Genomic DNA, 12345 nt, shown 5'->3' on the forward strand with positions numbered 1-12345 from the left:
ACCCCCAAGAGGAGTATTACTCTTTGTGTTCCTTCTACGATTTGGGAGCCAGGTGGGAGCTTAAATACTTACTGTGCACAATAGCAATGTTTAATGGTGAGTATCTAACCAGCTTATTAAGCCACCCTAAAGTTTGTAGCTGGAGGTCAGCAGCAGGATCAGTAAAAAAAAGGCCTGTCATTAAGTTCTTTTGAATTTATAAATGATTTGAAATGTTGGGAGGGTGACATCATCATCTGTAGTGCGGGTTGAAACCCACTTTAAGTAGACTGCTTGTTAGTCTTTTCAAAAGTTGTAAAGAGAACACACAAGACACTTTCAAAGGTGATGGCGCACGCAACTCGTTTTATTGAATACTGAATACATTTATGTAAATACTGGGATATAAAACAGCTACATCAACCTGGTATACAGTATTCAGAATTGCACTAAGGGACAGGGAGGAAAATAAGATGATCATTCCTGTAACAACCTTCAGGATGCAGCGGTAGAAAAACAACTTTGTGTGCATCGCTCGGCACCAGTTGTGGGCCTGAAGTACAAAGTAAGACTGAGCCACTTTAAACAGCCACGCCGGTGCATGATCGCTTGCGTTCCTTCAGCATGAAATGACAGAGGAACCTGTACCTGGATGGCCACGTGCGTACAAATCGCACACCTATGGGAAAGGAATGCCCACCTGCAAGATGTCCCATGTGCTCACTGGGTCCTGCCCGACAAGTGGGCAGGCACCGTGACTTTCAGGGAAGTATGCTACTGCTGAAGCCCGAACTGAGACGGGTTACTTATCGGAAGCGGCTGGTGGACTGATCCCTTTGGCAAGATGTCTGCCAAAGAAATTATACCACTCTGAACCCCTTGACTGTTCAGCAGCCCGGCCCGTGTCACATAATCGCTTAGAATTAGCACTTCAAAACACAGTAATACGTCTCTGATCAGTTTTCTAGGAACTGGCCGCTTCCCTGCTCTAACTGGCTCAGATGCATACTGAGATAACCTATGGGACAGACACACCTGTCAGAACGTTTGGCCTACTCACATCCTTGTTCAGTGGTATCAGAGGGTTGGATGTCCTATCCAGAGGAGATTTACTGAAGGGTACCATCTGTACAGGAGGCATGACAGGGAAACATCTACAACTGGCTTACTAGGAAAAGTCCATCGTCTTTAAATTCCACCCCCCCCCCAGAAGTCCAAAGGCATAGGTTTTTCACATTCAGTAAAACTGGTTTCTTCCCCCTAGCAAGATATGCTTTGGTAATTACATTAACCACTTATAACTTTTATAAAACACTTTTAAAAGGCTGCATGCATGCCCATGCCAGTGGATGCCTCAAGCATTGCACAAAACAGGGTTACTGCTCACAGACACACCACATGCTGGCCCTGACCCAGCTCTAGTTGCACACAGCCGGTAGCGGCCACAGACAGTGGTGTGCATCACTTTCAGCATCAAAAGGCACATCCAGCTCGTTCAATAAGCCCTGGATGAGCATCTCAAGACAGCTGCACCATCTGATTCCGCTGCGTGCGCAAAAAGCCAGCTTCTTGCATGCCTCGCTCTGACTGGATCAGGTCAATTGGCTTTAAAATCCTTCGTCACTCTTTGTCATTGAGACTTACATTATATTTGGGTCGACCAAAAAACCCAAAGAGATCTTAGATTTTTTTTTACAACGATTAAACAGTAATGTTTAATTCTACAAATGAGGAAAGCAAACTACTGTAGCTTAATAATGCATCAACAGGACTAACTGTAGTCAAATAACAGGTACGAGCAAAAACCATACAAGGGAACAGTTACTACCTACAAAAGCACTTAACGTAAGATCACATTCAAAGAAATACCTTTTGGTGTTTTTCCAGACACAAGTCACCTACCAAATGTCAGCACTTTCAATAATAAATCACAAAAACTCAAAATTCAAATTAATAGTTGACATGTGGGAGATTACTGTTATTTGGTCTCCACTGGGCCATTTTAAAACATACAAATAGAGAGTCTGAAGCCATTTGTTACACAATTTTTTAAAAAATTGAATACTGTACTCTCAAAAAGAGCATTTTAAAGCAAAGTCTGATATTTACAGATTGGTAAAAGTGACTTTTTTGTATCATCCCTTCTATGGTAGAAGAAATTCTGCATTAAAAGATGAAGGCAGTGAAATGTCAGTGTGTTTGAACTGGCACGAGAAAATAGTAGAGAAAGGGTTAACAGAAGTGAATCAAGACATGTAAACAGAACCAGGCATAAAAGCTTCTTGAAGGAAAATAAACAGCAGGGAGAAATCTGCAGGCTCCCCTCTAGAGTGTTTCATTCTCCCCGCCCTGTGAAAACGGAACCTTTGTGCAGAAAAAAAATATGGGGGGACCATTTTAGGGAGAGGGGGGGTCCCTCCCGGTTTAAGGAGGAGGCGTGTATTACAGTTCTGGTATGCCACCACCTCTCCAAAGCAATGTTTCTTCCCAAGAACGCTCTCTAGAGAGAGGCTTGGGGGAAAAAATCTCAATAGATTACAAACTTAATGACAAAACAGTTACAAGAAAATATCCCCAATTAAGAGCTCACGCAGCGGCCTCTGCTCAGCTATTGCTGACCAGCTCCTCCCAAGTCCCTTGCCAGAGATAACCTTAAAACAGGAGCATAATGGAGAACATCTGTTTTCATACATACAAAAACAGAAATCCATGCAAGAGGGTGCGGGTGAATTAAATTTCACGCTGAACCGAAATCGTACTGTAGCAATTCTCCGTTGAGAACAAAAGCAGGACCTACAGCAGTTTTACTGTTAATAGCTCTGGATATAAATATCAACATCTACCTTATTTAACACTGATACATTTTACAAAAAGAAAAAAGAAACCCATTGCAAGAATGCATTCATTTAATAAATAGACTCAAGATAACTTATGCAGCATAGTGCCCTTAACCGTACACACTTTGTGCACATTTATATTAATAAAGTGGATTCGAAAAGTTGTCTTTGTTCTTCTAGAAACTGTTAAGTGCCCATTTTAAATAAAAAGATTCATAATCCTCCATGGGCTACTTCAGTGTGACACACAGTGTCACAAACATAGTGATGAAAGTACAATATCGAAGCTAACCTAGAGATGGCTTTTTGTACATTTATTTTATACAATCAAGAAAGAGATACAATTTGTATCAACAAACAAAAGGTCATTTCTGGTTATTTGAGGCACTGCTCTCAGCTGCTTGAAGTAGAAATGAACTGAACAAGAAAAGAGACCACGTTCTGACAAGCTGGTTGAGAAATTTGACGCAAAAGTAGTTGTGTTTTGTTTTTTAAAAAATACCCAGATTTAAACGCCAAGGATCTTGAACGTCACTGTGGATGCTGGTGTACCAGTTAAAAGCATGGTGCCAATCAGTGCCACTACTGTGCCTTTCGTAAAGACCGGATGCAGCAGCCAGCCGTACACTCCGGGTGATCATCCTCAATGAGGAATGCCACTTCTATCACTCCATTTTAGATGGAGTTGGACATCCTGAAATGGCCCCTGTGCTATGCAAGGGTCCTCAGGCTAGCTGACTGTTCACGGAGGAAGTGATGTCAACCGTGACTGAATTTCAAAGGGCGGGCCCAGGCAGCCTTTTCCTGCACCAGACACACAGCCGGCTGGCAAAAGTGAATTGCTCTGGGCACTGATCGACCAAATCCTGCCCATCTCAGTGAAGACCAATAAGGGTGGATCCTGCAGATTCATTCCACATACGGTGATGCCTTCCCCAGGTGCAAAGAGTCTTCCCTGGCTGCTAGAGGCTCAACAGGGGATCCTCGCTCTGGGAGAAAGCACTTAGCGGAACAGATCCACATGGATCTAGCCCAGGCCACCTTGCACGATTGGAACGATCACCGCATACTGACGGCCGCTGGCCGGATACCCGATTTACTGCATGTCGGCCCCTCCACAGGACTGCCCAAAGTGTACACAGTTGGCCCAAGACAAATGACCCTTCAGACCACTCCAGCACAGGATCTGGGGTGATGGTTTGTGTTTGCTTTTTGGCCCCTGGGATTAACGAATAAACCGGGAGAGAGCAGCGTGCAAGCCCTTATCAAAACACCAGAAACAACCCTGACTGCAGCCTCACGTTCTGTGTGTTTCATAGTAAGAAACATTTAGGCAGTGTCACACCTTCTCATGAAGAAACAAAAGGCCGTAAACCGGGCCTTCTCCACTTTCATGAAAAAAAACTACAGTAGAAGTCAACAAGTCCTAGCTCGAGACGTGTCGAGTTAGTAGTGGTTCAAAATGTTGAAATACACATGGATTTAAAAAGGGTGTCCCAGTCAGTGCAGCCTTGAAAAAGAAACACACACACACACAAAAGCCATCGCTGCCACCCGTCCTCTGGTGGGGGGGGGGAACGGGACATTCGGCGACAAGGCCGCTCAGCCCCTGAGCAAAATACCAGTTGGCACGAACCCCTGCCTGCCACCCCGCAGACTGATAAAAGTTTGGCCTGTCAGAAAGAGTTCCAGGAAGTTTCACGCACACCTTTGCATGGATTTTAAAGTGCAAAACTGAAGCAATCTGGCAGGAAGCTAAAGCTCTTGGCCTCCATTTCCAGGCCAGCCTGCTTTTTAACATCGACCGAAACAGGCTGCGATGGGGGTGGGGGGTGGGGACCTAATTTGCTTATTTACACATCAGCATCCATTAGGCACAATGATTTTTGGTATGCTTTGGGTCGAGACACCCAACGCTTTTGGCAGGAACGCAGAATTTAAACTGCGGAGAGGTCACAACTTCACCAGTTCCTGATTGGTAGTTGAATCTTCACCTAGAGGGAATAGGCTCCCGAGATCAGAAACTCAATAATAACTTTCAAAAGGGTAAATTGTCATCTGTTTAAAGACAGCGGAGGATCTTTTTACCTGCTATTTGCTACGACTGTTCCTGCCCCAAAGAGCACCGGATACAACTATCCAGGAGGTCCTATGCTGACATTGTGGCCCTCCGTGCACACTAACTGTCCCTTCGTTCTTTTCAAGGTGAGGCAACACTTCTTGTGAGTAACAGAAAATTCCCACTGTGCACAAGGCAGACAGTTGAATCTTCATCTAGAGGGAGTAGGCTCCCGAGATCAGAAACTCAATCACAACTTTCAAAAGGGCAAATTGTTATCTGTTTAAAGACAGCTGAGGATCTTTTTACCTGCTATTTGCTACGACTGTTCCTGCCCCAAAGAGCACCGGATACAACTATCCAGGAGGTCCTATGCTGACATTGTGGCCCTCCGTGCACACTAACTGTCCCTTCGTTCTTTTCAAGGTGAGGCAACACTTCTTGTGAGTAACAGAAAATTCCCACTGTGCACAAGGCAGATTCTCCTGTGTCAGAAAAGTGATCTGGGTAGCCTCTACCCAAAAGCATCAATGCACACTGGAGCCTGTGGATTGGTGAGCCAGTGCTCTTGTGGGCACATCGTGGACATATCCTGTCACCTGACTGGGCTTGTGTTGTTGTCGCTCTTTGAAGACGGATGCCTGACAGGCCAAATGACTTTCTGTGAGGATTTTTCAAGTGTGCAAGGCTTATTTTAAAAAGCCCAATTTGCTACAAAGCAACATGGCAGTTAATACTGAAACTATACACTGACTCATGCAATATAATTGCTAATAGTTTCGAACGATCTGTCTCAGACATACCAACATCTGACCTTTCGAATTCAAGAACGATACATCCATGCATAAGGTATGCACTTCCTGTAAAATGCCTTTTTAAAAATCCCCGCTTTAAAAATTCTTTTTAAATACTTCTATTTATAACACAATCTGATTTTACAGAATGCTTCACACATATATTAAATATTAAATTGATACAACAATATACACAGCTGTTAGAAAATATTTACAAAATCGAGCCTGTCTTTTGGATCGCGGAGACCTCCCTCCAGAATAATTGCACTGCGTGTTCGCGGTTTCTCTTTCAGGGTCCAAAGAGAATCTCCCCGAAAACGTATTCTTTTTAACGCCCCGTTCTCAACTTGGCAACAATCATCGCTGCCAACTGCTGCGCGTCTGTCATGTGGGGATTCTTCTCCATTACAGAGAGGACAACAGGAGCAGGGAAAATGTTGCAGAGATTCTTATACGTTTGATACTGGTGCTCCGGGATTATGTGGGGCTCCTGGGGCTCCCCGCAGACTCCGACCCAAGGATTCCTCCAGAGCTGCTCCATCTTCTCAGGCATGCTCCTCACCATAACGGGCTCGTAGCATGGCTGCATGAGGTTGCTGCTCAGCGGGTAGGAGTGGTAGGCGTAGGTGTCGGCTGCGCACGGCAGCGGGTCCCAACTGGCGTGCTGCTCTCGACAGAGGGGCGGCCTTTTCTGTCGGGTGGGGTTACTTTCGTAAAGCCGAGAATCGGAAATACTGTCCATCCTCGTCATGACAAGGGCACGGCTCGGCTGGGCAGTGGCTGACGGGTGGACGTTCTGGGGCATTGGGTAGTCTCCCGGGCAACTGGACCGTGCGCCCACGACTGGGTGTTGGACGTGCAGCGCTAAATGGGAAGCTGAGTGTTTGCGAGGGAGATGCTTCGACCCTTCGGTACCATAGCTCTGAACTCTAGTTAGGTTCTCGTGGTAGGCATGGGAGAAGGGCTGGAGATGGCTCTGTGGGGGAAGTCGATGGACCTTGACGCTGTCTTCTGGATTTGCATCTCCTACGCCCAGGTACAAGTCAGTATAAGAGGAATAAGAATCATTACTTGTATGGCTTAAGCAACTGTCTGGGCAGGGGCTAGAATTCCTCGAGTAGATTCCTTGGTCTACATCAGCCCCATAATAGTCTGTATTATGCATGCTGCTAATGCTCAAATTGGAGAAGTCACTGAGCATGGAATAATAGCCATGATCTCCTAGAGACTCGTATTTTGGGTACTGTTCTGCGTAGTTGATGGGAGTGCCGTGGCTATTGGTCACCAGGATGGGAGGATACTGGACACTGGCCATGTGCTCCAGCGACGACTTCTGATGGGTGAACTGAGATGACCCGGGGACAGGGCTGCTTGCTGACCGGGTATTTAATGCCCCAATGGCATGGCTTTTGGAAGGCGGAAGAGTTGGTACACTCAGCGCGGAAACAAGGGAAGGGACAGAGCTGGCCTCTGGCTTCCGTGACATCAACAGCCTGTCCTCGGGCTCCACAGGCACAGAACGGATGCTCGGATCCGACTGACGTTTGGGAGCGATGCGTTTCACTTCTGAATTGATTTCTCCTTTGGAAAGAGACGTCCCCGTGCCACATTTAGCCAAAGCTCCTTCGCTCATAGTCTTCACAGCAGATAATTTGGCACTGATGCGAAGCTCATCTGCTACGGATCTCAGGGGCTGGTTTGCTCGTTCAGGGTGGTAATATTTGCATTTGTGCCCATAGGTGCATTTTTTCCCTGTAAAGAGACCTCCCAGGTTAGATAAGATCCTTTAATAGAGATCTGTGAAATATCACTAAGAGAATTTGAGTTAGGGTCTGTGTTTCGCAAATGGCAAATTCCTTGTACCACAAAAGGCAAACCGCTTGTGAGCGAGGGCAGTTGCCGGGGGAAGGGAGAATCTAAGTCAAAAACCCCGCTGGGCTTGTACGCCACCTCCCCTCTGAAACACCTAAAACAGCTTTTTTGACTTTGCTACAGTCTGGTGAAAACTCCAATCAACAGCTGCTCTAGTTTCCATGCAACATACAAAATTCAGTAACTCATCAGTATATAGGGAATATTTCCCTATTTTTGTTGCAATGTTATTCTGTGCTTCTGTTTCTAGACTACGGGGCCATACAGCTTTTATGTATAGTACACAACTGGATGCAGAGATTCAAGAGATTCCTGATGGCATTGCCATGCACTTCTGTTTCTCTACTATGAACAATGACCTGTATTAATTTTCCTTTATACCGGGGCTATTGTAACATACCGCTCACTGGGGAGCTTTCTCCTTAAAGGTTTTAACCCATCCAAGGACCTCCCTCCTCCAATCAGGCTTCAGCGTACACTGCCCCTCCCCCCCCATCAGCCCACTGCACTCTTCATGCTCCTTGTCATACACACACACATGTGTGGTGGGGTGGTGGTCTTGTTGTTTAAAGAGACATGCTTACACCATCTCTCAAAACTCTTACACACTTACCGTAGGGACACGGTTGCTTTTTGTGTTCTGGAATAACAGGTTTTTTCCTTAAGAAATTTTCAAGGCTGGGGCCGTGCCGTCCTAAGGGGTCATCAGGAGGCATAAACCTGGTGAAGAGCAGACAGGCAAAAGTTATCAGCTGGTGCGCAAATCACCTAAAACTACTGCATGGTGTAGCGGCTAAGAATATGAGCCAGGTCCACAGTTCAAATCTCTCCCCCTCCCCAAGCCTATAAGGCAGGAGAAATAAAACTAGCCTCCTTGATAAGGTGCTGCTGAGAATGGTACTAGTGAGAATGGACACAAAGGGCTTCCGGTACTCAAATGCACTCGTGAAAAGAAAACCTACTTGTCATTCACAAAAGAATACATCAGCAGCCGTTCCTCAATGAATTTCTTCCATTCTGGCTTTTCGTTCTGAAGGTCGCGGTAATTGTCGTTTGACACGATGATGCCGTCAGAGTCATAAGCCAGTTTCACTATGAAGCGATCGTCGTAGCAGACGACCCGTCTGCCTTGAACTCGCCGAGATGGTGTGAAGACAAGGATTTTTTCCTTCTCCAGTCTGTGTAAGATTTCTTGATCTGCAAATACAACCACCGTTTAAAACCGAGATGCCCCGATAAGGAAGATGTCATTCTTAGCAGTTCTGTCACTGGAACAGAGAGGAGGATGTTTTGACCAACATCATTTGGCTCAAAAAGTCTTGGGCTACCACCTTTCACCAAAGGATTCCAAAGGTATCCCCCCCCCCAGTGTGAAGCCGTTCATATCCCATAGCGTGTCCGCCTTTACTATCACGATGCTTCCTTTGCCATTTGTATGGCTGACCAAGTGATACCTGACTAGTTATGAAAAACTAACATGAACACCTGAAGCTGCCTTCTACTGAATCAGAACACTGGCCCATCCAAGTCATTATTGTCTCCTCAGTCTGGCAGCGGGCTCTCCGGAGTCTTAGGAAGAAGTCTTTCCAGGTTTGGGTCGAGGTTCCGGAACTCTGTTCCGGCATGTTCCCCCAGGGAACAAAGCCCTGGGTCTCACTCTTTCGCATCACCTCCTGCCTGATCCTTTTAAATAGAGAGGCCAGGGATTGGACCTGAGACCTTCGGTATGCCAAGCAGATGCTCTAAAGCTAAGCCATAGGAGGGATGTCAATTTACATCAATCCTACTTTAAAGTCTCACCAGGCATGACAGCAATTAACAGTATCAAGTATGAGACAAATATTTTAAGATAAAATTGTAAGATTTATTTTATTGTATTTATACCCCGCCCTCCCCGCGAACGGACTCAGGGCAGCTTACAGACGGCACACAGTGCATATAATATATAAAATAGATAAAAGAGATAAAATTCAATAACATCATATACAAAGATGAAACTCCCCTAGCCACAACGGGCCCTTGTTATTGACTCTATTTGACGTCGCTCTGACAATCTTCAAGGAGACAATGGAGGAGCCAGTGTCTCTTAAGTCTGTAAGATGAGAAACATTCCCAGTTTCACAGAGGAAAGCGCACGTGGAGTGTGCTTGGGAGATCAGTGCAAGAAGCCAGTGTGAGATACCAGCCGTTCTGGAGAATAAGGGTCCTGGCATTCTGCATGGGGAACAGCCTCACACGGAGTGCTCTCCAGCCCACGCAAACGTGGAAGGAAATGTTCACTGGTCCCTTTGCAACACAGAAACTCCATCTTCCCTGCACCACCAAATTAGGCTAACTTGCACACGGTTGGTAGGCCTGAAGAAAGCAGTCACTGGCCTTGCTAAGTGACTTTTCTTGGCCCTTGCAATCAATTTCTCAGTTCAAACATTAAGCTGGTGCCCAAGTCTACTGAAGCCTCCTGAATATACGCATACATATTCTGTCTGATGGAATTTACATTGTCACAAACAGTACAAGAACTGCCACTGCAACAGGCAACACTAGTGACCTCCATAGCCGTATTCTCGGTAACGGTGACTATTTTGCCAACTGAGGAAACAAGCCTAGGTTTGGACTGCTACCTGTGATTGGTGCATCTGGTCGAGACTGCTCTTTCCTCCATGCCGGCACAAACACGGTAATATCTTTGTGACCTTTTTCCAGAAACCAGTCGACAGCGAGCTGAATCCCCCGACAGGAAAATCCTTCTTTATTCCCGTGACTGAAAAACAGAGCGCAGTAGTTTAGAGAGCACGGCTACGAAGGACTGTGGTGCTATTTGCGTCCTAGAATAACCTATAATCAGAGAGAGGAAATGCATTATAAAAGGGATTCAACCAAATCTGGGGGGGGGGGGAGCCGTCTAAAAGTCTGGCCTCCATTTTAAACTAATGCTTCGATTTAATGAGCTCTAGCTAGACCTTCATGTGAACTGGCCGCTTAGCGAACTGGCTGTACAATTTATATTGTTTTCCAGATCTGTTCCACGTAGCAAAATAAACCTGATTAGAGGACGAATATCAATGATTTATTTAATGCCATTCATGCCAATTTTTTTCCCTTTGGAAAAATTAAAAATAAATAAATTCTACTTTGTGAGCTACTGGCATTAAAGCTGTGAGCGAGCAATTTGGCTACTGCATAAATTAGTTTGCGCTGGAGCCATCCTTCGTGAGCTGAGACAAAATTCTGTGAGCTGGAGGCTAAAAAACCGTGAGCTAGCTCACACTAACTCAGCTTAGAGGGAACACTGGTTCTTGTCACTCTCAATGTGAGGCTGAGGGGGAGCAGATGTGCCATATGCACACCATTTTTATTGCCAAACTGGAACCCCAATAAGGCTCTTTGCTGCATTCTTTAAATATATCTAATTGAATAACAAATGTAGCATTTATTATTCCTTGTATGCTAGGCATCACATAGATAAACAACAATGTAATGTACCTCACAATAGTGACAGTCCAGATGAAGTCACACTACTTCTTAAAACCAAGAAGCTTCCAAAGCGGTTTGCGAGACAAAGTACTAAACTCGCTTTTTTCAAAACAGCTCCCATGATCAATGTTCCCTCTAAGCTGTAGAGTCCTGTGAGCAAAAAATCTACTTTGTGAGCTACCAGCATTAAAGTTGTGAGCAGGTGATTTGGCTACTGCATAAATTAGTGTGTTCCGGAGCCATCCTTCCTGAGCTGAGACAAAAATGTGTGAGCCGGAGGCTAAAAAACTGTGAGCTAGCTCACACTAACTCAGCTTAGAGGGAACACTGCCCATGATTGCCCTTTAAGAGGGCGCCCCTCAATTTTACTCCCCTTTCAAGCAAAAAACCCTCTTTTTCAAGGAACAAAATCTAATGTAATGGTGACCTCTATCTGAATTATTTACATGCATGCGCAGCACAGTGTTCCTTCAAAGTACTGCAATGCTGCCAAACTACCTCATTGCCACGTTGCTGCCGTCAATGACGATCGGCCTCAAGTTGTCTGAGCTGTCCACGACTTCATCTTCCAGAGACAGTTCGGGGCTGGCCGTCTCCTTCGTCCCAGGACCTGCACTGCTAGCGGTACTTCCGGTACTGGCTTGTCCTTCACTCTCAGCCTTGTTTCCAAGTCTCACGAGTTCCGCTAAAATGTCATTGATGAGAGCATCAGGCCCCAGCTTGTTCAGCACAGCTTGGATCTGATCTCCGGCATACCCCAGCTTTAAAGCAAAGTCGATTTTAGATTGATACTCCTTGTTCAAGTGGGCTTTGTTCTCTTCCAGCTTCAAATCCTGGAGGAGACTGCTCTGGGAGAAACTGGGACGATCCAGGCAAGGAGAGCGGCAGAGCTGCCGGTGAGGCTTGTGGGAAATCTCCTTCTCTCTCCACGGAGTGTTGCTGGTGCTGTTCCTGAAGCCCGACTGCTCCGGCTCGCTTTCCGAACTGGTCCACTCTTCAGACTCGGCGCTGCAATCCCCACCGTCCTGCTGCTCCAGAGGCTTCTCTTCTGGGCAAGGCCTCTTCTCCATTTTCAGCCTTTCCACCATAGACCAGGCCGTCATCACGTTTAGTTTCTAGCTGGATACTCCTAAATTGGTCTCACTTCCGCAGCTGCCTGGAGTGGGCACTCCGCAGCATTGTGACGGCTACTTCCAAGGCTGGGTTTCATCTGTGCAACATGCAACTGGAGGGGGGGGGGAATGCACAACATGCAACATTAAACTTTGTGCCATGGTGCAAAACAATTTACTGCAAAATGCGTGTTTACAAAAGGATTTCTGTTTAATTT

General features: G+C 45.9%; 1 protein-coding gene across 1 annotated transcript; it reads right to left on the reverse strand.

Annotated features, from left to right (window-relative positions):
- Nucleotides 1-5898: 5898 nt before the first annotated feature.
- ZC3H12B (zinc finger CCCH-type containing 12B) lies at nt 5899-12118 on the reverse strand. The gene is made up of 5 exons (XM_015415662.1): nt 11514-12118; nt 10163-10302; nt 8504-8738; nt 8155-8261; nt 5899-7421 (listed from the first exon to the last, which is right to left on the reverse strand). Exons 1-5 carry the CDS (start codon nt 12116-12118, stop codon nt 5998-6000), a joined length of 2511 nt encoding a protein of 836 aa, XP_015271148.1. The 3' UTR covers nt 5899-5997.
- Between the last annotated feature and the right edge of the window lie 227 nt (nt 12119-12345).

The sequence above is a fragment of the Gekko japonicus genome, unplaced genomic scaffold (assembly GCF_001447785.1).
Source record: "Gekko japonicus isolate JY-2015 unplaced genomic scaffold, Gekko_japonicus_V1.1 scaffold3541, whole genome shotgun sequence".
In the NCBI taxonomy this organism is placed as follows: Eukaryota; Metazoa; Chordata; class Lepidosauria; order Squamata; family Gekkonidae; genus Gekko; species Gekko japonicus.

Bases quoted from the DNA above. Each gene is read 5' to 3' on its own strand.
- ZC3H12B (XM_015415662.1), bottom strand. From the start codon at position 12,118: ATGACGGCCTGGTCTATGGTGGAAAGGCTGAAAATGGAGAAGAGGCCT. The intron at 10,303-11,513 runs GTAGTTTGGCAG...TCTGTTTTTCAG, and splicing joins GGCAGCAACGTGGCAATGAG to TCACGGGAATAAAGAAGGAT. The intron at 8,262-8,503 runs GTAGGTTTTCTT...GCTCTTCACCAG, and splicing joins TATTCTTTTGTGAATGACAA to GTTTATGCCTCCTGATGACC.